This window comes from Solea senegalensis, linkage group LG16 (genome assembly GCF_019176455.1).
Source record: "Solea senegalensis isolate Sse05_10M linkage group LG16, IFAPA_SoseM_1, whole genome shotgun sequence".
In the NCBI taxonomy this organism is placed as follows: Eukaryota; Metazoa; Chordata; class Actinopteri; order Pleuronectiformes; family Soleidae; genus Solea; species Solea senegalensis.
Window position 1 is genome coordinate 5,813,326 of NC_058036.1, and position 27,190 is coordinate 5,840,515.

The following is a 27,190-nucleotide window of genomic DNA, read 5'->3' on the forward strand; positions in this document are numbered from 1 at the left end:
CGATATTGATCCTCTCTGGTTGTGAACAGATTGTTTATTCCTTTTAAACATAAATTTGTGCACAGGTTGAGTAAGTTGTAAAATTACTTAAATGACTTTAAAAGAATAGGTGATCATTCTAATAGCCCTTTTTTTGCAAAATAAAAATTGGTTATGTGTTAGTTAGGCATTGGGAGAGAAAAATATATAATAAATAGACTGTTTTTATTTAACGTATGTCTTGTGTATGTACAGTATCTAATATTGCAATTACTTAAGTTTATGGTCAGTGATTATTTCCTCTCTATTGTGACATTGTTACACATTATTTATACTTGTTTTTTAAAATTTAATCTATGTTCAGATTATTACTTATCAAGCCATATCTTTATTTTATGTAACACTCGCTCTCTTTTGTTTGTGACAGCTAGTTTATATGCCCCCCCGAGCAATATAAGGTGGTATCATCTGCATATTATAGATATAAAGTGTGGAACGGTTACAGAGTTAGGTGTTCTGGTTTCCCAGGCTGAACTTGGATGGCGTCTGCAGCATTGTTGTTTGTTTGTTCTTTGTGTTTTACGACAGTTGGCTTGCCCCAGTGTTGCCTTTCTGACTTTCTGTGTGATCAACTTAGCTAATGTGTGGAGAACGGGATGCTCTGGGACGAGGGGAAAAAAGGTCTATTTAAAAGTGTTTAAAAAAAAACAGCGTTTGTTAATAAATACTCTCTTGTTTTCTATATACCTGGGAGATCCTCTAAAGAAGAACCTTGAGAGTGGAAAAGGGAAGGATAGAAGTGGTGACTCCGCACTGTAGATAACAAAGAGTGTTGCCCTCATTTCCATAAGTGTAACCTTTGTAAAGCAGTTTCCCCAAAGCTCCCAAATTGCCAGCATGAGTAAGATGCGGCTGATGAGAGATGCCGTTTAAAAAAACAAGCTTACATGAGTGCACTAAACACGGCTAAACCTGCGGCTCATTCCTGCCGCTCTGAAAGCATAACATGCTCTTATGCAAAGGAACGAGAGCCTAAATAAAACACTTTGTTATGAAGGCGATAGAGGCACGCCACGGTTGGTTTGGAGTCTTTCAAACAGAGGGAATGACTTTGGACACTCTGGGGGCATTTTGGCAAAGATGGAAAAAGGAGATGTTTTGGTGCGTCGAGGTTTGGAGGCGAGCGCGGCACATGGCCTGCACTGCATTCCCCGACATGTGAACAGCAAACACAGAGCTTCACCAGGGCTCCTCAGGCAAACAAACAGGAAAGAGAAGTTGGACGTCTTTTTGCCACGGTGTCAAACAAGACCCTCGGAATCCCTGCTGAGTTTAATTTAAGATGTCCCCTGATTGGATACTACCAGGAAAAAGTGTTTCCATGTCCCCCTGTTTTCATTCAACAAACATCTATTTGCTGTAGATATTTGTGGACTTGGAGGGAAGGGGGTTCCCGAAAGTGTGTATTTTAGGTGGAGGGGCAAACAAGTCTATACTTGACATGGAAAATGATTTGTATTAAGGTTTTCAAATAGAAATGTAATGCATTTGACATGCTGTACTGACATGACGGAGGGATGTGAATGTCTCCTTTCTTTCCGAACAGACAAGCACGCGCAGTCACCGAGTCCACATCAACCTCAAGAGTGTATTTATGAGATAGCTGCGCCGTTACCATCGGGGTTCCCGTGACCAAATCATCCAGAGTGTCCGCCTCAAAAACAACCTGAAGATTTCATGTCAGGCTGACAGGTGAACATGTTTATTTTTCCTTTTTATTGACTTCCTTATGTACACGGCGCTTAAAGCTGTAGTGCAGGACTTCTATAGGGTTTTATTTTTGTGATTAAACTATGTTATTATCCTGCTCCGTTTCGTCTTCATGAATATTATTTGTATGCCGCGTCCTTCAGCTGAAAAGTCCTTTATCAGGGGCCCACAATGGGGAGAATTACTGTCACAGCAGCAAAGACACGTGAAGTCAAGTCAACTTTATGTCCAGAGCACATTTAAAAACAACCAAACAAGGGGGAGGTTTTGGGCCCCTGATTTGGCGGGCTTGTGTACAAACCTGGCAACCCACCGAGGGAATTAACAGGAGAGCGAGGCTGATGTTCCAAAAATATTAAGATAAAATAATAATAATCAGCTGCATTTTAATTTAAGAAAAATTGATTTCAATATGTGGTATAGCAGATTTCAAATCGTTTTGGAATTATGTTATATAATCTAATAATATTTTTGGCTGTTCTTATTCTCTGTTATAGATAAAATGTGTGTAATAAACGTAGGATAGTGGCTTTTTCAAAAGTTAGTTGAAACACAAGGAACTGCAATTATTGGACTTAAATACTGTTCTCAGTTCGCAGTTCTCAGGTTGACCGAAGTGATTAATATTATCTAATATAGCTTGGTCTAAGTTTTAACTAAAGGTAATGATGAATTGCAAGGAAAATATTAACATTTCTTTGCGACTTTTGACTAAAATTTGAACTTCCAGACTTCAAATTTGAATCAAAATGTTCAAAAGTTCAAAATCTTTTAAAATATTTACTTGCCTAACCCTAACCCGACTTGCTCGGTTGAGACTTGTGACTAACTCCTGTGTCTGCTATCAGACCTGACTGAAGGAGCATTTCTCTGTAAGCAGCAGAGAACTTCAGGGCCAGGGAGCGAGAAGCATTTATCCTGTCAAACGGACTGTGAATGACTGGTTTTTTTTGTTGTTTTTTTGAGCAGAAAATAAACTTCTGGAAGTTTTTGTGGCCACTTTGTTGTGTTTTCAGTCAAACTCCGACCTGTTTGCTGTTGTCTCGCTTCTGCTCGCACAGAGTCGCCGTCGCTTTGTCTGTCTAGACATAAAACAAATCACTCTCTGTGTGCTGCGCGGGAATGTCGGCAGGCGAAACGGGATCTAAACGCTGCTATTGAAAGTGAGAATCACGTGAACTTGGTAAAATCAACATTAAAAGAAAAATAGTCATTGAAATCATGAGATAAAAGTGTGATTTGCCAAATTTTTCAGGTTTTTTATTTAAATGCACTCACCTCAGGTGTTCAGGAAGTTCCTCAGGTGAGGATCAGAGTAACTGAATGCTGCTTCACTTTGTTTGGTTCTGATGATCGTAGAGCTCTGGACGCTTCATAGGGAACTCATACGTCTAGGATGTAGTTTGGTCCAGGACCGTTCAGTGCTTTGTAGACCAAACATTTTGAAATCTATGCTTTGACTCACGGGAAGCCGGCGTAATTAGGACCGGTGTGATGTGGTCCAGTTTCCTGGACTCTGTCAGGAGTCAGGACTCTGTTTGTCTCTACATGTGTGGCCCTGTGATGGACTGGTGAACTGTCCAGGGTGTACCTGTGGAGGATAAAGCGGAACAAGCTGAGTGAGTGATTCTAAAGATGGTGGGTCCTTGTCACGGTTGACCTTGACGCTCCCGTCCACACCACCCGGGATCAGACCGCAGACTGTGTTCGTGACACCCGCACAGGGCTGGTCTCCTCGCAGGGCCCCCAAAACAACCAGCTATACGGTTACATACTATGGCAGTTGCATGATGTGAGCTCATCCAGGGCCCAGACATTCAAATGCTTCTTTCGCCCACAAACACACAAAAGCCAGGACGAGAGGCACCCTGAGGCACTCCCTTTAAGATGGATACTTTGGGGTTTCCTGTGTACTGCACAAATGCATATCTTCTGCAAACATAGAGAATCATCCTCTCTTTTTTTTTGTGCGCCGTATGACAGTTTCCTTTCTCAAAGGATTCAGTGCTATTTAGGTCTGGGCCGCAGATCTGACCACAAATTTGCAGCATGGCTGACTCAACAAGCCCTCTCTCGCTCACAGCTGACTCCACTGTGAAGTTACGACAAGGCAAAAGGCGAGAGGTGTGGTTAGGGCGGCCTGGGTGGCCCTGAAGATGACTAAACCAAAGGCCATGAGAGCTCAGGGTATAGACAGGAGGTAGGAGGGCGGGTGGGGTGATGAGGTGTGATACCTACATCCATGTGAAGAACCACCTGCTCCAGCACCCAGCTACCAGGACACATTAGAGCCACACTGCGCCGATCCCGCTGCCCCGGAACACTGCTCCCACAAGCTGGTTCAGAGTGTTATCCCTGCTGGCATCATGCATCACCACACCATGCTTCTTGGCTCCCTCCCCGATGGAGAAGTGGTTAACCTTTGGCAGTGTGATCTCCACATTACACCAAATGGTTAGTCACACGCAAGAACATAATAAGAGGGAATTGGAAACAAATGACCCGGGAAGGTTGTGACAGAAGAGACCGGAGCACTGAGCTGAAAGACGCTTGAACTTTAATTCAGCTTTCAAACAGTGTTTTCCAGCAGCTGCACTTTCTGTTTCTACAGATTCTCTCCGACAGGTTCAAACATACAGCAACAATCTGTTGGACAAGGCTGCCACCTGCTGGACATGTGCAATAAGTGTGAGACTCAATCACTCACTACAAAACAACCACAGTGGACCAAAGTGCAGTGCAGAATAATAACTAAAAGACTCAATAAATAAGATACATAAAAAAAAATAGCTCACTAGCCATGTTTGACTGGACCCTCTTGTCATTTCTAGTGCTTATAAATAACACCAACAATAATAATAATAATAACACTGATAATAATAATAATAACAACACAATAATAAAAAAATAATGACAATGATAATAATAGCCTCAACCCTACTCACCTCAAAGTGTATTAATATTACACTTAATATACTGTATATATACAAAATATTGTGTATTATATAACACAAAATATTATTCTCTGCAGCTACTGTACCCCACATGTTGCTGTCAATTTAAATTCTCCTAATTGAAATCAGTAAGTATCTTATCTCATCTTACTTAAAAAAATGGTAAAAAGGTTGTGAATAAAACCCTGAGCTATTAGTATAACTAACTGCTGAGTAATAGTTGTTTTTTTTTCTCTCTTTTATGTCATAATATTGATGTTTTAATGCAGCACACTGATTTGATGAGGAGAAAGAAAACGTCCAGCTCCAGGTTCATCCCTCACGGAGACACGCCTTCTAGGGGCGGGCTCTGAGCCAATTCGAGGCCAGTGATTGGCTTCGTAGTCGCAAGCTCGTCCTTTACCCAATCAAACATCAACATATGGCGTAATCCCGCCCCAACTCGGGAAAGTCGGCCAACCATAGGCTGAGAGCATTTTAAAGTCACTTCACTAACAGGAAATCATGCGACCGCGACTCAAATACTGTTAACTTACTGTAGAAGAGAGGAAAATGAAATGTTTAAGTCAAACGACGACAGCTAATGCACTTGTCCTTAGGCTGCCTCTCTAAGGTACCGTAATAACGCTTGTACAGGTATTTACTCAGTGTGTGTGTGTGTAGCAGGTCGCTAATAGGAACCATATGAAACTCCAAAAAGTTGTTGAGTCATGGACCAAAAAGTAGGTAGGTGGGGGTTCAGGAGCAGTTCCTATTGGCTGCTGCAGGATAAGGAGGATGTAGAAAAACTCTGAACTGTGTGTAAACTAGAGGCAAACAATACAATAAAAGACATGGCAACCCAAACCAAGGTGAACCAGTAGACACACTGAGAGTTAACTGTGTCCAAGTGAAGGAGTGATGTGTGTTTTTAATGGACTCATATTTAAAAGACTTCATGTGGCTCTTCTTCTCCTCAGCCTATTCTTCATGGATACTTCAGAAGCTCCTGCTCCTGGAGGGTTCGCATCGGTAAGTCCTGCCTTAAAGCATTTGTCCACTAACCTTGTATTAAAATCAATCTCCATTTTTTTTAACAACATGATCATTACATTTGTGCACCAGCTTTTGCGCTCAAAGGAATTGAATACGACCAGGCTCCAGTCAATCTAATCAAAGATGGCGGTCTGCAGGTATGACAATGTCAACATTTACATCAACTGCAGGGTTGCCAGGTCTGTGTCAAAATTAGCCTTATATCAGAATTCAAAATATACTGTCACATGCCACAAGAAAACCACAGACCTGGCAAACGTCATTATCTGTTGCTTTAGATATATGCACATTGAAGTTAGTAAAAAAACCTATTCAAACAGAATATCAACTTTAGTCTCACAAAATTATCTCTGTGTACTCAAGCGTACGCAGCAGTACAAAGCGTTAAACCCCATGCAACAAGTGCCTGCATTGGAAATTGATGGCATCACCCTCTGTCAGTCGGTGAGTCCCCCCGGCTCTTTGCCAGTTTCATCCTTAACACTGTGTTTTAAGTGAGTATAGTATAATTAAATGCTGTGTGTGCGTGTGTGTGTGTTCTCACAGCTGGCAGTGATCCAGTACATTGATGAAACCAGGCCGGGACCACTGCTACTGCCAGCTGACCCGAAGAAACGTGCCCAGGTCCGGATGATAAGTGACCTCATTGCCTCTGGGATACAACCACTGCAGGTGAGTGGTGGTGAAATTCTGTCCCTCCTCTTTCTGTTAACTTAGAAATCAGATTTAACAAAAAGCTCACCTAAAAAAAAAAAAATCTACATCTGCTTAAGTTTACAATGTCTTGATATGTTGGCGTCTTCTCGCCAGTAGACCGCCATCTTTGGCTGGAAACTGAAGTTTGTAAAATGCTCACCCCCCACTCCAAAGTCCATAAAGAAAATCTGCATTTTTACATCACAGCACACAAGAGCTGTTCATCTTCTGCTGCCCCCCTCACTTAGTTCAAATGCGGTATCTTGTGACTTTACCAAAAAAGGGCAGAAGTAGACCAGCATACCCTTAAGTTCCCATGAGCTAAAAATGCCGATCTTTATTTATTTAAACTTTATTTAACCAAATAAAGTCCCATTGAGATCGAGATCTCAGGTCAGCAACACATCATAATAAAAACACAGGCACTGTTCAATGGACTCTCGCTGTCTAACGTTTAGGATGGAACAAAAAAGATTTGCAGGAGATTAGTTCAGATATTTTCAGTTCAGTTTGTAAAGTCCGAACTCTGGGAACAATCAAGTGATGAATACCCCAAGAACGTAGTGCATACTGGCTATTTGTCCTTTGTAGCAGAGAGCATAAGTACAGTGATTTGGTTGAGGCATTCATATACAGAACATCACCATAGCTGTGAGGGAGAGGCAGGATTTGTTACGGTGATAGAACCCGAGCTTAGAAAGTTAAAAAAATAGAAAGTTCTTAATCAAGCAGAACGCCCAGGTACTTATAACTAGAGACTTATCTCCGTTTGCTTTGGGCAGATGTTATTTTTTGGTAATTCATGTGAAAGTGCAATGAATTTGGTTTTGTCAAGTGCTTAAAACCAGTTTCAATATCTGCAGATGAGACTGAACTGTATTAAAACCTCTAAAGACATATTTAGATATTGTAGACTTCAGCAAGCGTGGATTTTATCAAAGTTGTCCAAGTCAGGAAATTAAATAATACAGACGTAATGTGCACAATATAGATCAACTTCTAAACTTTTGATTCTGGAATATTTCAGAGCCTGTACGTCATCCAGAAAATCGGAGCAGAGAAGGTGCAGTGGGCTCAGCACTTTATCGATCGCGGATTCCAAGGTTGGTGGAAGTTTGTCTTCACAGTACATTAAGCTCTTTCGTTTTTCAAAAATACTATTTGTGTGGGTACACACGGTGGTGTAGTGGTTAGCACTCTCGCCTTGCAGCGAGAAGACCGGGTTCGAACCCCGGTTGGAACAAGGGCCTTTCTGCATGGAGTTTGCATGTTCTCCCCGTGTGTGTGTGTGTGGGTTCTCTCCGGGTTCTCCGGCTTCCTCCCACAGTCCAAAAACATGCAATGTGGGGATTAGGTAAATTGGACACTCTAAATTGACCATAGGAGTGAGTGAGTGTGAGAGTGAATGGTTGTTTGTCTCTAGCTGTGTGTGGCCCTGCGATGGACTGGCGAACTGTCCAGGGTGTACCCCGCCTATCGCCCGATGTAGCTGAGATTGGCACAGCACCCCCCGCGACCCTCTGGTGGAGGATAAAGCGGTAGATGATGACTGACTGACTATTTGTGTGATCATTTTGCTTTTTTTCCAGCTCTGGAGGCCATTCTAAAGCAAACAGCTGGAAAATACTGTGTAGGCGACGAGGTGAGAGACTCGTCAACATATTAAAGCTCAACAATGTGGCACAAAAAAAGCCGGCACTTAACATTTGATGATGTTTAATACTTTTTAAGATATCCATGGCTGACATCTGCTTGGTCCCACAAGTCTACAATGCAGAGAGGTACAGTATCGTCACCCTGAACAAAAAAGGGAAGTTTTATATTACCAATTATGCTCTTTAAATATGCATTTTTTTTTAATCCCCCCACAGGTTCAAGGTGGATGTTGAGCAGTATCCAACTATCAAAAGGTTAAATCAAACCTTAACTGAAATTGAGGCTTTCAAATTGAGCCACCCATCCTGTCAACCAGACACGCCTCCAGATCTGCGTGCATAAAACAGCAGCTCAGCAGCCACTATATATATATTCTTTAATAAACTACTTTGAAAAATAACCCCATTTTAGTGTTGTTGCTTTAAAATGTTAAATGTTAAAAAGGCGCTAAAATGTGAGGTTAATACAGATTTATTAACATTTTATAAAGCAATTACTAATACATTAACACTGTTATATGCACTCATAAGTGAGGAAAAGGGATTTCATAGGAAGAGCTGCATTAGACAGAAATGCACGGCATTCATAAAACGCATTTTAGCAGCTGCTAGTTCACAGCATGAAGTAATGTGTAGAACATGCAGATGAGGAGATTTGTTAGGCAAAGTGTCTGTCACTCAGAGTATGAGCCCTATGCTGGGAATATGAATAGTTATGAATCAGGTAGACGGTGAAAGAGACATAAGAGATGAACTAAGCAACAGAAAAGTCATTTTAAATATATAAATAAAGACACACAGTGAAACAACTCAAGATACATTTTCAAAGTCCTAAATCACAGCATCGTCGCGTCACTTTCCAACGGGAACCTCCACTGTGCACCTGACTGTGTCATTGTAGAAGGTGCCGGAGCAGTCCGACCCGCCGAACACCAGCAGCGCGCAGTGGACTTTGACACTTTCGCCCCGCTCACGCTTCTCGCCGTCAGTCGGGATGGAGCAGCCCAGACTTATCATGCTGTGTCCCGCACGGGGTTTGGAGCAAAGTGCGGGAGACGCCACTGAGCTCCACGTGCTGGTGTCTGAGGAGGCAAGAGGTGGGTGTGTGACACGTGGACGCAGCTTGACACCTTAATGAGTTACAACTTAAATGGATCGCTTATACTGTTGCTGTTTTATTTACATGTATTTGTACATTTATACTTCACTGTTTACTGATTTGTTTGTTTTCTCTGCAAATTCAACTACAAAACAGTAGTTTGGAGTGGTGATTGAGTGTTGGGCAAGGTATAGTTCTCTCCTACTAAGTATGTTATTTTGGTCGGCCTACAGGCAGATATGACATTAGGGTCTAAGGATCAGTACTCACCTGTGTTGAAGATGTGCACATCCTGCAGGGCTCCAATCGCACTGCAGCCTCCACTCACTAAAATCCTGTTGTCTGAAACTGGCAGCGCTGCATGAAACGCAAGAGGGCTTAACCTGTGCCATTATTCTTTTAAAGCCAAACTTTTTTTTATTCTTGTTGTTATAAGAGCAGGGGAGGTGATGTCTAGTGTTCAAACCAATTAAATTCAAACTCAAGATGTAAAAATATCTCAACCAGACGGGCACATGAGTGACATTTCTCGAAGGTCAATTAACACTGTACTCACCCTCGAGGCAGCTCAGAGGTGGAGGAGTTCATGGGGAACCAGAAATCGCCGTCTGGGAAGAGTGGACATACACTTGAGGTAAAATATTTGACCTTCTGACTCATTAGCAGTAGTATTTTTAAAAGAAATTGTGTTTCCCAACCTCAGTTTCCCCTGAGTCGAGAAATATCTTCATTCTTTTTTTTGTCACGTGCCCACCAGTGACACTTGGTCCGAGGCTTGAAACTGCAACGCTAACTCCGCCCTTTTTAGACCCACTCGAAGGGGGGTGGGACCTCATTCCCAGAATGTAAACAGTGTCTGCCATCTTGGCACAAAGAATTGAAGATATTTCTCAACTCAGGGGAAACTAAGGTTGGGAAGCACAATTGTATTACTATTCTAGTAATACAAAGCTAAATGCTAATCAGTGAAGTATTCCTTTAACTTAAAACTGCAGTGTGTGACTCTGTTTTTCTCACTATGGCAGTAATTCCATCCCGTGTCACCCGGTGACACTACGACCCAGCACACAGGAAGTGATTCATTTTATGTCGACACAGACGAATGCGACGGGGCGTGAGTATGACCGAAAACACGAGCACCCACGAAAAGTTTGATACATCAATTTTACTCCTCAAAAAAACCCTATTTTTTCAGCTGCTTCATTGGCGGATAAATTCTTTTTGTCCCCGCCCACAAATAATGTTACATCAACAGGGAAAACAATGATATTACCACTGACCTAGTTCCAGCTTCCACAGAGAATCCTTGCCGTAGCTTTGATCGGCTGTCTCTCCGCCGATGAGCAGAGCAGTGTTGGGGTCACTCAAACACATCGTGCATTCAGATGCGTGATCTGAAAGAAAGAAAGCGTATCTTGGTGTTGTTCCCTCTTGACCTTCTCTGCTGTCAATCTTCATTCCCTCCTCGCTTTTCATCCTGCACAGCCTTTTTTTTCTTGGGGGTCGAAGCCAGGTCAATGTCCTCGGTGAGACTGTCCATGTCCTCAGAGCTCCACGTCAGATGACCTCTCTTACTGATGACCGTCCGCCTGGGTGTTTTGTCCTTTTTTTACGAGATACAATCAAAAAAACTTTCATACGGGAACCCTATTTAAAAAGAACATTCATGCATCATGTGAGGTTTCTAACACCTAATGATATTTATTTCTTCTTTGGTTTTGGACCATCTTTAATTGTTCAAGGCTGGTAGTGGTTAGCACTCTTTGCAGCAAGAAGACCCGGTCAGAACAAGGGCCTTTCTGCATGGAGTTTGCATGTTCTCCCCGTGTGAGTGGGTTTTCTCCGGTTTCCCCCAACAGTCCAAAAACATGCAATATGGGGATTAGGTGAACTGGACACTCTAAATTGACCATAGGTGTGGATGGTTGTTTGTCTCTATGTGGCCCTGTGATGGACTGGCGACCTGGCCAGGTTGTGACCCCACCTATGTCAGCTGAGATTGGTACAGCTCCCAACCACTATTTACTATTGCTATTTAGGTCTGGGCCGCAGATCTGACCACAAATTTGCAGCATGGCTGACTCAACAAGCCCTCTCTCGCTCACAGCTGACTCCAGTGTGAAGTTACGACAAGGCAAAAGGTGAGAGGTGTGGTTAGGGCGGCCTGGGTGGCCCTGAAGATGACTAAACCAAAGGCCATGAGAGCTCAGGGTATAGACAGGAGGTAGGAGGGCGGGTGGGGTGATGAGGTGTGATACCTACATCCATGTGAAGAACCATCTGCTCCAGCACCCAGCTACCAGGACACATTAGAGCCACACAGTGCCGATCCCGCTGCTCCGAAACACTGCTCCCACAAGCTGGTTCAGAGTGTTATCCCTGCTGGCATCATGCATCACCACACCATGCTTCTTGGCTCCCTCCCCGATGGAGAAGTGGTTAACCTTTGGCAGTGTGATCTCCACATTACACCAAATGGTTAGTCACACGCAAGAACATAATAAGAGGGAATTGGAAACAAATGACCCGGGAAGGTTGTGACAGAAGAGACCGGAGCACTGAGCCGAAAGACGCTTGAACTCTAATTCGGCTTTCAAACAGTGTTTTCCAGCAGCTGCACTTTCTGTTTCTACAGATTCTCCCTGACAGGTTCAAACGATACAGCAACAATCTGTTGGACAAGGCTGCCACCTGCTGGACATGTGCAATAAGTGTGAGACTCAATCACTCACTACAAAACAACCACAGTGGACCAAAGTGCAGTGCAGAATAATAACTAAAAGACTCAATAAATAAAATACATTAAAAAAAAAAGCTCACTAGCCATGTTTGACTGTACCCTCTTGTCATTTCTTGTGCTTATAAATAACAACAACAATAATAATAATAATAATAATAACAGTAATGATAATAAAAGATAATGACAATGATAATAATAGCCTCAACCCTACTGGCCTAATCCTAAACCCCGATCCTGACCCTGACCCTAACCTTAACCTACTAACTTCAGTCTAATATATTTTGTATATATAGATACAAAATATTGTGTATTATCTAACACAAAATATTATTTTCTGCAGCTACTGTACCCCACATGTTGCTGTCAATTTAAATTCTCCTAATTGAAATCAGTAAGTATCTTATCTCATCTTACTTAAAAAAATGGGAAAAAGGTTGTGAATAAAACCCTGAGCTATTAGTATAACTAACTGCTGAGTAATAGTTTTTTTTTTTTTACTCTTTTATGTCATAATATTGTTGTTTTAATGCAGCACACTGATTTGATGAGGAGAAAGAAAACGTCCAGCTCCAGGTTCATCCCTCACGGAGACACGCCTTCTAGGGGCGGGCTCTGAGCCAATTCGAGGCCAGTGATTGGCTTCGTAGTCGCAAGCTCGTCCTTTACCCAATCAAACATCAACATATGGCGTAATCCCGCCCCAACTCGGGAAAGTCGGCCAACCATAGGCTGAGAGCATTTTAAAGTCACTTTACTAACAGGAAATCATGCGACCGCGACTCAAATACTGTTAACTTACTGTAGAAGAGAGGAAAATGAAATGTTAAAGTCAAACGACGACAGCTAATGCTACAAAATAAAAGTCAGAACAATGCACTTGTCCTTAGGCTGCCTCTCTAAGGTACCGTAATAACGCTTGTACAGGTATTTACTCAGTGTGTGTGTGTGTAGCAGGTCGCTAATAGGAACCATATGAAACTCCAAAAAGTTGCTGAGTCATGGACCAAAAAGTAGGTAGGTGGGGGTTCAGGAGCAGTTCCTATTGGCTGCTGCAGGATAAGGAGGATGTAGAAAAACTCTGAACTGTGTGTAAAGTAAAGGCAAACAGACAAAAAAAGACATGGCAACCCAAACCAAGGTGAACCAGTAGACACACTGAGAGTTAACTGTGTCCAAGTGAAGGAGTGATGTGTGTTTTTAATGGACTCATATTTAAAAGACTTCATGTGGCTCTTCTTCTCCTCAGCCTATTCTTCATGGATACTTCAGAAGCTCCTGCTCCTGGAGGGTTCGCATCGGTAAGTCCTGCCTTAAAGCATTTGTCCACTAACCTTGTATTAAAATCAATCTCCATTTTTTTTTAACAACATGATCATTACATTTGTGCACCAGCTTTTGCGCTCAAAGGAATTGAATACGACCAGGCTCCAGTCAATCTAATCAAAGATGGCGGTCTGCAGGTATGACAATGTCAACATTTACATCAACTGCAGGGTTGCCAGGTCTGTGTGTCAAAATTAGCCTTATATCAGAATTCAAAATATACTGTCACATGCCACAAGAAAACCACAGACCTGGCAAACGTCATTATCTGTTGCTTTAGATATATGCACATTGAAGTTAGTAACAGAATATCAACTTTAGTCTCACAAAATTATCTCTGTGTGCTCAAGCATACGCAGCAGTACAAAGCGTTAAACCCCATGCAACAAGTGCCTGCATTGGAAATCGATGGCATCACCCTCTCTCAGTCGGTGAGTCCCCCCGGCTCTTTGCCAGTTTCATCCTTAACACTGTTTTAAGTGAGTGTAGTATAATGAGATGCTGTGTGTGTGTGTGTGTGTGTGTTCTCACAGCTGGCAGTGATCCAGTACATTGATGAAACCAGGCCGGGACCACTGCTACTGCCAGCTGACCCGAAGAAACGTGCCCAGGTCCGGATGATAAGTGACCTCATTGCCTCTGGGATACAACCACTGCAGGTGAGTGGTGGTGAAATTCTGTCTCTCCTCTTTCTGTTAACTTAGAAATCAGATTTAACAAAAAGCTCACCTAAAAAAAAGAAATTTACATCTGCTTAAGTTTACAATGTCTTGATATGTTGGCGTCTTCTCGCCATTAGACCGCCATCTTTGGCTGGAAACTGAAGTTTGTAAAATGCTCACCCCCCACTCCAAAGTCCATAAAGAAAATCTGCATTTTTACATCACAGCACACAAGAGCTGTTCATCTTCTGCTGCCCCCCTCACTTAGTTCAAATGCGGTATCTTGTGACTTTACCAAAAAAGGGCAGAAGTAGACCAGCATACCCTTAAGTTCCCATGAGCTAAAAATGCCGATCTTTATTTATTTAAACTTTATTTAACCAAATAAAGTCCCATTGAGATCGAGATCTCAGGTCAGCAACACATCATAATAAAAACACAGGCACTGTTCAATGGACTCTCGCTGTCTAACGTTTAGGATGGAACAAAAAAGATTTGCAGGAGATTAGTTCAGATATTTTCAGTTCAGTGTCCTTTGTAGCAGAGAGCATAAGTACAGTGATTTGGTTGAGGCATTCATATACAGAACATCACCATAGCTGTGAGGGAGAAGCAGGATTTGTTACGGTGATAGAACCCGAGCTTAGAAAGTTAAAAAATAGAAAGTTCTTAATCAAGCAGAACGCCCAGGTACTTATAACTAGAGACTTAACTCTGTTTGCTTTGGGCAGATTCTGGTAATTCATGTGAAAATGCAATGAATTTGGTTTTGTCAAGTGCTTAAAACCAGTTTCAATATCTGCAGATGAGACTGAACTGTATTAAAACCTCTAAAGACATATTTAGATATTGTACATTACATGTCACTTAGCAGACGCTTTTATCCAAAGCGACTTACAATGGAATTGAGTACAATCAGCGAGGGGTGGAATCGAACTTGCGACCACTGCGACCATGATGTTTTTTCGCACATAGGGTACCGGTCTTAACCACTGAGCCACTCCACCCCGCTTGTAGACTTCAGCAAGCGTAGATTTTATCAAAGTTCTCCAAGTCAGGAAATTAAATAATACAGACATAATGAGCACAATATAGATCAACTTCTAACCTTTTGATTCTGGAATATTTCAGAACCTGTACGTCATCCAGAAAATCGGAGCAGAGAAGGTGCAGTGGGCTCAGCACTTTATCGATCGCGGATTCCAAGGTTGGTGGAAGTTTGTCTTCACAGTAACATTAAGCTCTTCCGTTTTTCAAAAATACTATTTGTGTGATCATTTTGCTTTTTTTCCAGCTCTGGAGGCCATTCTAAAGCAAACAGCTGGAAAATACTGTGTAGGCGACGAGGTGAGAGACTCGTCAACATATTAAAGCTCAACAATGTGGCACAAAAAAAGCCGGCACTTAACATTTGATGATGTGATACTTTTTAAGATATCCATGGCTGACATCTGCTTGGTCCCACAAGTCTACAATGCAGAGAGGTACAGTATCGTCACCCTGAACAAAAAAAGGAAGTTTTATATTACCAATTATGTAATATTTATTTATTTTAATAAATATGCATTTTTTAAATCCCCCACAGGTTCAAGGTGGATGTTGAGCAGTATCCAACTATCAAAAGGTTAAATCAAACCTTAACTGAAATTGAGGCTTTCAAATTGAGCCACCCATCCTGTCAACCAGACACGCCTCCAGATCTGCGTGCATAAAACAGCAGCTCAGCAGCCACTATATATATTCTTTAATAAAACTACTTTGAAAAATAACCCCATTTTAGTGTTGTTGCTTTAAAATGTTAAATGTTAAAAAGGAGCAAAAATGTGAGGTTAATATAGATTTATTAACATTTTATAAAGCAATTACTAATCCATTAACACTGTTATATGCACTCATAAGTGAGGAAAAGGGATTTCATAGGAAGAGCTGCATTAGACAGAAATGCACGGCATTAATAAAACGCATTTTAGCAGCTGCTAGTTCACAGCATGAAGTAATGTGTAGAACATGCAGATGAGGAGATTTGTTAGGCAAAGTGTCTGTCACTCAGAGTATGAGCCCTATGCTGGGAATATGAATAGTTATGAATCAGGTAGACGACCCCGCTGTGAGGGAGAAGCCGAAAAAAAAGGAAGGTGAAAGAGACATAAGAGATGAATTAAGCAACAGAAAAGTCATTTTAAATATATAAATAAAGACACACAGTGAAACAACTTAAGATACATTTTCGAAGTCCTAAATCACAGCATCGTCGCGTCACAGCATCGTCGCGTCACTTTCCAACGGGAACCTCCACTGTGCACCTGACTGTGTCATTGTAGAAGGTGCCGGAGCAGTCCGACCCGCCGAACACCAGCAGCGCGCAGTGGACTTTGACACTTTCGCCCCGCTCACGCTTCTCGCCGTCAGTCGGGATGGAGCAGCCCAGACTTATCATGCTGTGTCCCGCACGGGGTTTGGAGCAAAGTGCGGGAGACGCCACTGAGCTCCACGTGCTGGTGTCTGAGGAGGCAAGAGGTGGGTGTGTGACACGTGGACGCAGCTCGACACCTTAATGAGTTACAACTTAAATGGATCGCTTATACTGTTGCTGTTTTATTTGCATGTATTTGTACATTTATACTTCACTGTTTACTGATTTGTTTGTTTTCTCTGCAAATTCAACTACAAAACAGTAGTTTGGAGTGGTGATTGAGCGTTGGGCAAGGTATAGTTCTCTCCTACTAAGTATGTTATTTTGGTCGGCCTACAGGCAGATATGACATTAGGGTCTAAGGATCAGTACTCACCTGTGTTGAAGATGTGCACATCCTGCAGGGCTCCAATCGCACTGCAGCCTCCACTCACTAAAATCCTGTTGTCTGAAACTGGCAGCGCTGCATGAAACCTGTCCATGTAAACGCAAGAGGGCTTAACCTGTGCCATTATTCTTTTAAAGCCAAACTTTTTTTATTCTTGTTGTTATAAGAGCAGGGGAGGTGATGTCTAGTGTTCAAACCAATTAAATTCAAACTCAAGATGTAAAAATATCTCGACCAGATGGGCATATGAGTGACATTTCTCGAAGGTCAATTAACACTGTACTCACCCTCGAGGCAGCGGAGGCATGTTCCCACACTTCACAGCTGTGTACTCCATAAATCCTGCACAAAGTGAGGCCATGAGCAATGTAAAATACATGCAAACATGAGCTCATGCACGAGTCAACAAACCTGCAACTTACCCAAATCTAAAACATGGAGATCATTAAGGTAGGTCGCCGTCTTCCGGCCGCCAAATATTATCAGCCTTTGCGAGAGCAGTGTGGCCGAATGCCTGTTAAATATAAAGTTTATTCTTGAAGAAATGACATATAGTCTACATTTTGTGTAGCTGTATTTTATTTAAAAAGGACACTGACCCAAACCGAGGCAGAGGTCTGTCTCCCTCCACAATGGGTTTGTACCAGAGTTCAAACTCTGGGTTAAAGATGTACAGAGCGTTGCTGCAGGATTTATCCCCTGATGAATGTCCTGGCTGGACACCACCGAAGACAAAGAGCTCTTTCTTGTAAAACACCGCAGAGTGATATGCCAAAGTTGGTATGCTCCCTTTTGCCTAACAGGGTGGTGGGGGGAAAAAGGGGGAATTACATTAAGAATCTCTGGCCAACAATCAAAATCTAAAGACTTGCAACCAAACCTACATTGACAAGCTTCCACTTCCAGGTCAGAGTACTGAGGATGTAGATCTCGCTGTAGCGCTGACCTTCCCTCAGACCGCCGTAGACAAACAGCGACTTGGAGTTTGGGTCGTAGGACGCGGAGTGTCCTCGGGCACACAGGGGTCCAGGTTCAGAGGTAGAGGAGTTCATGGGGAACCAGAAATCGCCGTCTGGGAAGAGTGGACATACACTTGAGGTAAAATATTTGACCTTCTGACTCATTAGCAGTAGTATTTTTTTTTAAAAGGTTTCCCCTGAGTCGAGAAATATCTTCATTCTTTTTTTTGTCACGTGCCAACCAGTGACAGATGAGGCTTGAAACTGCAACGCTAACTCCGCCCTTTTAGACCCACTCGTAGGAGGGCGGGACCTCATTCCCAGAATGTAAACAGTGTCTGCCGTCTTGGTACGTATCAAAAAAGAAAAAAGAAAAAAAAGAATTGAAGATATTTCTCAACTCAGGGGAAACTAAGGCTGGGAAGCACAATTGTATTAATACTCTAGTAAAACAAAGCTAAATGCTAATCGGTGTAAAAAAGTAAAGTATTCCTTTAACTTAAAACTGCAGTGTGTGACTGTGTGTTTCTCACTATGACAGTAATTCCATCCCGTGTCACCCGGTGACATTACGACCCAGCACACAGGAAGTGATTCATTTTATGTCGACACAGACGAAGGCGACGGGGCGTGAGTATGACCGAAAACACGAGCACCCACGAAAAGTTTGATACATCAATTTTACTCCTCAAAAAAACCCTATTTTTTCAGCTGCTTCATTGACGGATAAATTATTTTTGTCCCCGCCCACAAATAATGTTACATCAACAGGGAAAACAATGATATTACCACTGACCTAGTTCCAGCTTCCACAGAGAATCCTTGCAGTAGCTTTGATCGGCTGTCTCTCCGCCGATGAGCAGAGCAGTGTTGGGGTCACTCAGACACATCGTGTGGCTCCAGCGCTTCGATGGACACGCTGCAACTAAAGTCATCAAACTAGAATATTAAAACTCATTTTGTGCATTCAGATGTGTGATCGGAAAGAAAGAAAGTGTATCTTGGTGTTGTTCCCTCTTGACCTTCTCTGCTGTCACTCTTCATTCCCTCCTCGCTGTTCATCCTGCACAGCCTTTTTTTCTTGGGGGTCGAAGCCAGGTCGATGTCCTCGGTGAGACTGTCCATGTCCTCAGAGCTCCACGTCAGATGACCTCTCTTACTGATGACCGTCCGCCTGGGTGTTTTGTCCTTTTTTTACGAGATACAATCAAAAAAACTTTCATACGGGAACCCTATTTAAAAAGAACATTTATGCATCATGTGAGGTTTCTAACAGCTAATGATATTTATCTCTTTTTTTGGTTTTGGACCACCATGTTTTTACATCTCAGCATCTTTTGTTGAGTTGTGATTCTTTAATTGTTCAAGGCTGGTAGTGGTTAGCACTCTTTGCAGCAAGAAGACCCGGGTTTGAGACCCGGTCAGAACAAGGGCCTTTCTGCATTGAGTTTGCATGTTCTCCCCGTGTGAGTGGGTTTTCTCCGGTTTCTCCGGGTTTCCCCCAACAGTCCAAAAACATGCAATATGGGGATTAGGTGAACTGGACACTCTAAATTGACCATAGGTGTGGATGGTTGTTTGTCTCTATGTGACCCTGTGATGGACTGTTGTGACCCCACCTATCGCCCACCTCTGTCAGCTGAGATTGGTACAGCTCCCCCCCCGCGACCCTCATGTGGAGGATAAAGCGGTAGAAGATGGATGGATGGAAGTTCTGCAACTTTATTTGGCAACCTCCCCAAAAAACAACTCCCGCCTCCTGAGAAAATGCAGCAGAGAACTGCTGAGCACTTGTACTTCAAAATGCAGAGTCTTACCGTGGGCCAAGCACTGGGTTTATTTCCCACAGCAGAAGAACTGGTGTCAATTTTGTTCACTTGGATCTCAGCAAAGGAAACACTGTCACTCAACTGCGAGGAGTTGGGAGTGATCTACGAGGCAGGGAAAAACAGTGACGACAACACAGAAAAATGCCCCGTACAATATCAAGCCTCCTCTGTCTTACCGTCTCATTTTCAGTATTTTGGATTAACGTGCTGCAGAGGTTGGTCGCGTCGTGCTGTTCCGGGAACAGACATTTCCTTTGAACTAGAGGAGTGCTGCTGAAGACACTCGTCATGTCCTGTGGAACAAAACAGTGCGGAGCAGCGCAACACGTGTAATAAACTCAACTATGAACAATCTAAATGAGTATGAAGGTCAGTGAAAGGGCTGCACTACATAGAAGGAAATAATGCATTTCATTTTTCATTAACACCACATACTGGAGCGCCTAATTTTGTTATTATAATAATTATATTTCTGCCTCTGTTTGTTCTTGTTATTTGTCTAGAAACAGACTCTACTGGGCACTACTATTGGACCTGACTGAGGGTTTGGCTGTTTCTCAATACCCAAGTATGCAAGGATGTACTTGAATCTTAACACACAAACCACACTTTTGAATTCTAAATGACTCATTTCTCTCCTCAAATTATCTTAAATCTGCTTTCCCGGACACAGAAAAAGATTTATTTCAGGTTTTTATGCATTTTCTCTGCATGATATGTTTGTATCAAACTGCTGAACAACAGCAGTAGAATTCACTCATACACACAGCAAGAAGCTGAAAAATCAGAAAAACTTGTCTTAATAATGAAATATATATATATAGCATACTTTCCCCAATAATGTGCAGGCTTTTTACTCAGTAACATGAGACACTGAGTATTTAACACCAGGATGAAGGAGACCTCATACCTCTCCACACACTGTGAGCACAATCTTGCCGTACACTCCTTTCCTGCTTCTCTCTGCTGCCACTGAGGCGATGTTTGTGTTCCAGTCTCCCTCCCAAGTCAGACACCTGAAATTAAAGACAGGGGTCTCACATTATAAATGTAAGTTTCTTTTACGTTTGCCAAGGAGTGCTTTTGTTAAACATAAGATAAAAAGACAGATTTTGATATTTTCTGTGGATTATGGAAGGAATTGTTAGATTTTAGCAGTGCTGTAACATAACAAAGAACAAATACTTTGTTGCTGTAAGTAAGTACAAAATTCCCATATCTGTACTTTACTTTGTTATTTGTATTCCTAGAAACTATTTTACTCCATTACATTTCCTCTAACTATCTTTGTTACTCGTTACTACCAAATAAAACAAGAAGAAGAAGAGCTGGTAATGGTCTGTATTTATATAGAGCTTTTCTAGTCTTGATCAAGACTAACTTACTTGTAAAACTTATGGGAAAAAACTAGGAATACTTCAACGATTAGCACTGAGATTTGTATTACTAGAATTAGTATTTTTATTGTTTTAGAAAAATGTGCTTCACAACCTCCTCAGTCGAGAAATTAAGTGACACTTAGTCCGAAGCTTGAACGGCAACGCTAATTCCGCACTTTTTAGACCCACTCGTAAACAGTGTCCGCCATCTTTGCTAACAGTTACGCTAACAGGACAAAGTGTCACTGGTGGACACTAACAAAGAAAAGAATGAAGATATTTCTCAACTGAGGTTGAGAAATGTATTTGTATTACTATTCTAGTAATACAAAGCTAAATGCTAATCGGTGAAGTATTCCTTTATATACATTTTATATCAGAAAATTGCTTTTGAAATCAAATACAGTAAATGTCATATACTTTAAGACTTTTTCTTAAATAATATTACTTAAGTAATTTTACTCAAGAATCCCTTTAAGGTGCTTTATTCAGGATGGGATTTTAGTGGCAAGTTTAATGTGTTTTTTTGTAAAACAAATGTGTAGAAAAAAGGGTGGAATGTATATTGACACTGTGAGACTGTGAGGTTTGGGCTCGTCTTGAGTGCTTTCTCTCGTCTGTTTGTTAGTTGTTGAGCTGCTGCTGCTTTGCCTTCACATACCTTGCCTGAGAAGAAAGAGTCCCAATTCTCTGGGCCTCGACCTCTGCACTGACGACAACCTCCACTGCGACGGTGCTCGTGTCGCCGCCTCTCCACTCTCCAAGCCCAAAGATGACCAGCTGCTTGGGCAGAGGCAGCGGCATGTGCACCTGGAAGCACCGTCGGTTGGATTTGCTGTCAAAGTATATGTCATTTTTCCCCCTCTTTTTAAATTAAAACGTCTATTTGATGGTTTTTCAGAGACAAACGCACCTGATGAACTGGCGGGGAGCATCACGAAGGGACCACAGCACATAGAAACTCATTTTCCCCATTTTCGTGTTTGCTGTTTCAGGGTCCGGTTGACTCCTATAATTCGACAGAAACCCGCCGACAATGGAACCTCGTCTATCGTAGACACCTACGCTTCTGATGAGACGTCTCCTCTGATTGGCTGAGAAGAGAAGCCGACGTGCAAAATACACACCTGTGTGCAGCGGATGAGGTAAACCCGCTGATTCAGCAGTGAGTGCAATTCTAATCTGTTTCTTCTACGGATTCGTACTTGTTTCATAAATATCTTGCAACATCTTACTAACCCTGCCCACACAACTTTCAAAACTAACATTTAGAGAAAGTTCCCTGGGTATTAGGGCCACAAGTAAAATATATATAAATAAATATATACATTTTTTCATTAGCATCCTTGACTTCTTTCCTTAGAATTCAGACTGTTTTCTCAGAATTCTTGACTTTTTCCCACTTAATTCTGATTCAAGCACATTATTATTTCTTAATATGTCAAATTATAGCAATTTACTTGCATTCCAGGACAGAAAGTTTAAGTTTTAGTGGTTGAATGTTATGCTTTTCTATTCTCAGAGAAGAAGCCCAGTGATCTGGCTCAAATCTGGGTATAAAAAGTTAATTCAGTTTTTTTATTTGCCAAATAAATAACAATAACATTTTAAGTTTCAAAGTTTAGTTTAAAGCTTTGGACATTTAAGAAACCCAGCAAAGATGAAGACTGGCACTCGTCACTGTGGACATCGACTGGCCTTTGGGGAGAGCTGAAAATAAACCCGGTTTCATCAGCACGCCTGTAACAATTACATCAATTCCCTAACGCCACTCTTTAATGTAAACACAAGGGACCATCTTGAAGCACTTTCTAATCCTGGATCTGCATTGAGACGGTGTGAAATAAGCTACTGCACACACACACCCAGCACTGTTAAACCTTCAGCTTCTTTAATAAGGGTCAACACTTTTGTCAAATTAACCACAAAGAGAACTAAGACAATCTTCTGTTTATTGTTGAATATAAATTTCAGGAACAAATATCATAACGTACAGTGAAGATACAGTACAGCAAACAGAGGAGGCTTTAAACAGGTCGCTTTACATTGTGTGCTACGTTAGCAGCCCCAGTGTATGATATCTTTGGAAACATGTGCGTGAGTGAACATGGTAAAAGCTAATTTAAAAAAAAAACAAAAAACAAAGCTTTTAAACACAATCAGATCCAAAGTCTGCCTGAAGCACTGGAGGGTATTCATAAACAAACACGACTTTCACAAACAGATGTGCACAAAATACATTTAAATATTACAACTGCTCCCTTCCTACAAAACAGCAAACTAAAGCGGGAGGGAAGCAAATGTAAATATTGATTCTTTATTATATAATCAGCTTTATGTGATAAGGGATGGCTTCATTTGTGTCATAAAGAGCACACTTTGAAAAAAACAAACTATCACCACTTGCCTCGGAAGATCCTAATGTATATGCTTTATCGACGTGCCGCAGTCGTGTCTGTGCACAGTTTGTATTTATTAGTCGTTTTCTGCATGGTCACATTTAACGCATACAATAAATGCACACTACAAAAGCAGGATGACAAAGCAAGAGAACAATCACAGGAAATGTAAGCCTTTACGCAGGACAACTGAAAACCTCCATTTCTTTAGAATGCTGCTCATTAGGGACCTGGCCTGGAGAGATACAGTGTATTCTGTGCAGGTGAATCCCTGATCACTGCTACCAGAGAAATGTTACAGCTAAAAACACTATGTCTTTTATGACGGGCACTTGACCAAGTAGTACAGTACATACATGGCAACTGTGCAAGGCTTTTTCAAAACATTTATCAGCAAGATGATTGGGACAAATGTTGCATTCAAAACTATCTGACAATATATAGAATTTCAACAAATGGCAACACAAGCTGATAGTGATAAAAATAGATATTACCAATATTTTACTTTTTTTTTATATTATTACTTCATTTATCCCCCAAATAAGGAATCAAAAATATTTAATTGTTAAGAGCAATATTCTTTGACAATAGACGCGGGGCATCTCAGGCACTGTAATAAACCCTGTAGTAAAGCGTTTTATTTCGCCATAGTGAGTAAGAGTTGTCGAACTTCAGCAAGTAAGTTCCATCCCCGGGGAAGTCATGGCTGCCCCCGAAGACAGACGTGTGACTGTCCTGGCGATAAACAGGCAAGATTTCAGCCAGGTTGGAGTTGGCTTGAGCTTTGGAGCCCTTCTCAACATCTCCGTTACCAACAGGCCCTAAAACAGAAATCATACAAAGTCAACACGCGGCCGGAGATAACAGTTGCAGGAACAGATAACGACACAATTAAGCTGTGTTTCCACCGAGGTTCGGTTTGGTACAGTACGATATGTGTTTTTTGGTTTTCTTTTGCATTTCCCATTAGGAATAGTACCAAAATAACCAGCCCCAACCGGTCCCTTCCCATGGTGTACCAGAGTAAAAGCGTACAGAACGGTCAAAGCGCAAGTCTGACTCGGGGCTTTATCATTCCAAACCTTACCGTACTCTACCAAACCATGTACTCTACTGCACAAGCTGCATCGAATTCCACATTGCAAACCCCAACTGACCTTCCAATTCCTCCTCTTCATCTTCGTCATCACTTGACTCACTGATGTGCACTGTGATAGACCGGTTTGTGACAGGAGTCCAGTCAAAATAGATGCCAAAGCCAATGTCGTAGCCGTCTGTCGCAAACTCCCAGCACACTTTTTTGGCCTCCGGGACAGTGGGAACGTGGACTGTCATGATGTCGCCTCGGTAAACGGTCACCACGCTGTCCTTCTCTGGTCTAAGCTTTGCCTTCAGCTCCTTCAGTGCAGCAGATGTCCATGTTGTCGGCGGATTTAGGGGTGGCGTCTGGGCTGCCATGGGTAGAAAACCAAAAAGAATACGTTGACAAAGAACATAACAGCTAATCTGGCCCTTTTTGATAATGCTTAGATTAGATTAGATATGCAAGATTATTCATAATTAATCTTTTTTTAATGAGACATTCCACAATCTCTTCTGCACCTACAATTGCCTGTAAACTGATGTATATGGATTGGAGTCAAGTCAGTGTAAACGTCAGTGTAAAAGTAAAATAAAGTTTTATCAAGCTCAGCCCGGTTGGCCAAACAGGGAAGTGTCTGACGGTGAGAAAAGATTAGAGTGTTGCTTTAGTTACTTAAGCATCTTTCTGTAAAATATGTAAAATACTGTATTCTCCCCTGTCACTGTTTTAGCTGGGGCCCAGGATGCCTCACTCACACTTACATTTAGCCCCTTTAAAACAGAAGGTTAATCGTTTTAGAGTTTCTGTTACACTGTATACATTAATTACTGATTTCTGAAGCCTCTGAGTTAAAAATCCTAGATAAAGCAAAGCAGCAGTCATGATGACACACTCAGCAGGTCCTCACATTTCATCTCAGCGGAGAGTTGACAGCTCCCAGCACTGTTGTTCTCCTCACCTCCTCCCCCAGGGGCCAGCTCAGCAGGGGCCTCCTCATTACCCTCAAAATGCACACATGCAAGGTTCATTATTACAGAAAAATAATATTAAACACTCCTCCCCTGTTTATTGCCAGTGAGAGACAGGTTATCCAACATACTTAAACATTAGCTACCTTGTCTGAACCCTTCTCTGGATCCTGCCCAATGTCATCCATGCTCGGCCGCTCTTCCACCTGAGCAAAGCTCTCTGAAAGATCTGTGTTCTGGAGCCTGGAGTGGTGATAGCATAGCAGCAGAGAGGAAACCACAACATTTAACTGGTGACGACATTAGCATGCCATAAGCAGACCTAGCTTCACATATTATGAGCACATTCATAAGAAAGACTTTCTGCAGCAACAGGTTACCTGTCCAGCGGTCTGCTGTCGTCGCACTGTTCAGACGCTATTCCTGGGAAAGACGAGAAGGAGAGGGATGACAGCCGTGACTGAAGCTCTGATGCAGCCTCTAATCTCTCCATTGCTCTAAGGACAAGGCAAACACCTCAGCCTGCGTGGCTGGAGAAAAAAAAAAGAGAAGATGAAGCCCCGCCCCCTTAAAAACCACAGGGAGGGAGAGAGATGACAGAAACTAGCCTACAGTGCTAACGCGAGCCACGGACACTAAACAAACTGTAACTTGACACTCGTGGTCCACGTTCGCCACAGGCTCGTGAATCAGTAGCCAAAGTCGTATAAAGGACAACTGAGTGTATGTGTGTGTGTTTATTAACAAGCTCCACATCTTGGCAACGTTTGACGTTTTAGCTTTTTGGCTAGCTAGCTAGCTACTTGTTAGTTCACATTTAGCAACCTAGCAAGCTGTAAAAAGTGAAGCAGCAGCGACGTCTTACCAAGAAACTACGATGACAGTTTCACTTCACCAGTCCAGCTCGGGTCATCGGGAAAGACGATTCCATATCCCTGCAGTCATGTAGCTGGTGTCTCCACGCCGCTACTGCTGCTGCTGATGCTACACAGGAAAAAACAACACTGATTTTTTTTTTTTTCAGACTTCCTTCTTTGCTCGAGTGTTGACGAAAACCAGCGAATCTGAGGCGGAAATTAGGGACAGCTGAGGGGACCATGTTTTATAATCCCCTTTAAACAGTTACGTCTATCTATTTTCAGATAAATGACAGACGCATCCACACATCAGATATATAAACATCAGCTTGTTGATATGGAAAGTTATTCTAACATTCCCCATAACGTTACATTCATTATATATAACTAATATTATTTTGAACTGTGCCCATTAGTAGATTTACTTGCAGTCTTAGATAAATGAATAGGCAAACATGACAGAATTAAAGGTTTTATTGTTAATGAACTGAAATATATACAAAAGTGTGTGCGAAAATAAAAATATAATCAAGTCGAAATAGAAAACAAACTCTAAATAAAAAGTAAAACTAGAATAAAAACAAATATATACAAAACAGCTCAAATATTACAACTATAACTGTTACCAGTGGTGTGCACAGACATTTGGAGCGTCAGGGGCAAAAACTGAAAGGGACACCTACTGTGAAAAATTAAAAGGCACCACTAGTATGTGACCTGAGGTCAAAAGCAGCCCATTGTCTCTGTCAGTGTTTTTTTTAGTGGACATTTTATCTACCTACAGCGGTGAGTATTAATTATTTTCCTAACACATGTTAGGTAATTGTTAGTGCTGAATAAATGTGTTTCCCTTCTTTTAGTGGAAATACTTAGGTCATAGGTGTAATCAGATTCACATTTTTAAATTGCATTGTGTATTTTTCCCCTCCAGGTGCAGTGTGATTTTTGTCACAGATGGACACATTTTGAATGTGCAGAATATGGCAAGTCACACACATAAT

At 41.9% G+C, this 27,190-nt stretch overlaps 4 protein-coding genes and 1 long non-coding RNA gene across 9 annotated transcripts; 3 read left to right on the plus strand and 2 right to left on the minus strand.

Moving 5' to 3' along the window:
• Positions 1-1,688: 1,688 nt before the first annotated feature.
• On the plus strand, positions 1,689-8,490 carry LOC122782675 (maleylacetoacetate isomerase-like). Of its 3 annotated transcripts, none has more exons than XM_044047118.1 (9): positions 1,689-1,731; positions 5,663-5,714; positions 5,808-5,875; positions 6,102-6,182; positions 6,285-6,410; positions 7,462-7,537; positions 8,024-8,076; positions 8,166-8,215; positions 8,306-8,490. In XM_044047118.1, exons 4-9 carry the CDS (start codon positions 6,132-6,134, stop codon positions 8,430-8,432), a joined length of 483 nt encoding a protein of 160 aa, XP_043903053.1. In that variant the 5' UTR covers positions 1,689-1,731; positions 5,663-5,714; positions 5,808-5,875; positions 6,102-6,131; the 3' UTR covers positions 8,433-8,490. The 3 variants fall into 3 exon arrangements, with proteins under 3 accessions (XP_043903053.1, XP_043903051.1, XP_043903052.1); XM_044047116.1 differs by lacking the exon at positions 1,689-1,731 and adding an exon at positions 5,207-5,316; XM_044047117.1 differs by lacking the exon at positions 1,689-1,731 and adding an exon at positions 5,326-5,554.
• Positions 8,491-8,545: 55 nt separating this feature from the next.
• zgc:163014 (uncharacterized protein LOC100038766 homolog) lies at positions 8,546-21,883 on the minus strand. Its single transcript, XM_044047105.1, has 14 exons — positions 21,795-21,883; positions 21,543-21,716; positions 20,413-20,518; positions 19,679-19,795; positions 19,491-19,604; positions 18,696-18,861; positions 18,470-18,598; positions 17,599-17,786; positions 17,314-17,510; positions 17,137-17,228; positions 17,002-17,056; positions 16,703-16,800; positions 16,190-16,415; positions 8,546-8,945 (listed from the first exon to the last, which is right to left on the minus strand). The coding sequence occupies exons 1-14, from the start codon at positions 21,854-21,856 to the stop codon at positions 8,942-8,944; spliced, it is 1,728 nt and encodes a 575-aa protein (XP_043903040.1). The 5' UTR covers positions 21,857-21,883; the 3' UTR covers positions 8,546-8,941.
• Positions 12,539-15,682, plus strand: LOC122782674 (maleylacetoacetate isomerase-like). Of its 3 annotated transcripts, none has more exons than XM_044047113.1 (9): positions 12,539-12,829; positions 13,175-13,226; positions 13,321-13,388; positions 13,602-13,682; positions 13,785-13,910; positions 15,045-15,120; positions 15,208-15,260; positions 15,348-15,397; positions 15,499-15,682. In XM_044047113.1, exons 1-9 carry the CDS (start codon positions 12,800-12,802, stop codon positions 15,623-15,625), a joined length of 663 nt encoding a protein of 220 aa, XP_043903048.1. In that variant the 5' UTR covers positions 12,539-12,799; the 3' UTR covers positions 15,626-15,682. The 3 variants fall into 3 exon arrangements, with proteins under 3 accessions (XP_043903048.1, XP_043903050.1, XP_043903049.1); XM_044047115.1 differs by lacking the exon at positions 12,539-12,829 and adding an exon at positions 12,838-12,942; XM_044047114.1 differs by lacking the exon at positions 12,539-12,829 and adding an exon at positions 12,949-13,066.
• On the plus strand, positions 21,365-27,172 carry LOC122782676. The gene is made up of 3 exons (XR_006361946.1): positions 21,365-21,724; positions 21,877-22,026; positions 27,121-27,172. It is a non-coding gene; the product is annotated as an uncharacterized LOC122782676 (long non-coding RNA).
• On the minus strand, positions 22,817-26,341 carry tmed8 (transmembrane p24 trafficking protein 8). The gene is made up of 6 exons (XM_044047111.1): positions 26,198-26,341; positions 25,713-25,862; positions 25,479-25,575; positions 25,272-25,365; positions 24,438-24,731; positions 22,817-24,101 (listed from the first exon to the last, which is right to left on the minus strand). Exons 2-6 carry the CDS (start codon positions 25,823-25,825, stop codon positions 23,884-23,886), a joined length of 816 nt encoding a protein of 271 aa, XP_043903046.1. The 5' UTR covers positions 25,826-25,862; positions 26,198-26,341; the 3' UTR covers positions 22,817-23,883.
• Positions 27,173-27,190: the final 18 nt, after the last annotated feature.

What these genes read in the sequence shown, in the direction of transcription:
- LOC122782675 (XM_044047116.1), top strand. Translation starts at nt 5,287, where the DNA reads ATGCACTTGTCCTTAGGCTGCCTCTCTAAG. An exon ending in CCTTAGGCTGCCTCTCTAAG is followed by an intron (nt 5,317 to 5,662) that starts GTACCGTAATAA and finishes TCTTCTCCTCAG; the next exon opens with CCTATTCTTCATGGATACTT. An exon ending in CTGGGATACAACCACTGCAG is followed by an intron (nt 6,411 to 7,461) that starts GTGAGTGGTGGT and finishes GGAATATTTCAG; the next exon opens with AGCCTGTACGTCATCCAGAA.
- LOC122782674 (XM_044047113.1), top strand. Translation starts at nt 12,800, where the DNA reads ATGCACTTGTCCTTAGGCTGCCTCTCTAAG. An exon ending in TCAAAGATGGCGGTCTGCAG is followed by an intron (nt 13,389 to 13,601) that starts GTATGACAATGT and finishes TGTGTGCTCAAG; the next exon opens with CATACGCAGCAGTACAAAGC. An exon ending in CTGGGATACAACCACTGCAG is followed by an intron (nt 13,911 to 15,044) that starts GTGAGTGGTGGT and finishes GGAATATTTCAG; the next exon opens with AACCTGTACGTCATCCAGAA.
- zgc:163014 (XM_044047105.1), bottom strand. Translation starts at nt 21,856, where the DNA reads ATGGGGAAAATGAGTTTCTATGTGCTGTGGTCCCTTCGTGATGCTCCC. An exon ending in GCTCCCCGCCAGTTCATCAG is followed by an intron (nt 21,717 to 21,794) that starts GTGCGTTTGTCT and finishes ATACTTTGACAG; the next exon opens with CAAATCCAACCGACGGTGCT. An exon ending in AAAATACTGAAAATGAGACG is followed by an intron (nt 19,605 to 19,678) that starts GTAAGACAGAGG and finishes CCTGCCTCGTAG; the next exon opens with ATCACTCCCAACTCCTCGCA.
- tmed8 (XM_044047111.1), bottom strand. Translation starts at nt 25,825, where the DNA reads ATGGAGAGATTAGAGGCTGCATCAGAGCTTCAGTCACGGCTGTCATCC. An exon ending in GACAGCAGACCGCTGGACAG is followed by an intron (nt 25,576 to 25,712) that starts GTAACCTGTTGC and finishes TCACCACTCCAG; the next exon opens with GCTCCAGAACACAGATCTTT. An exon ending in CAGAGAAGGGTTCAGACAAG is followed by an intron (nt 25,366 to 25,478) that starts GTAGCTAATGTT and finishes GTGCATTTTGAG; the next exon opens with GGTAATGAGGAGGCCCCTGC.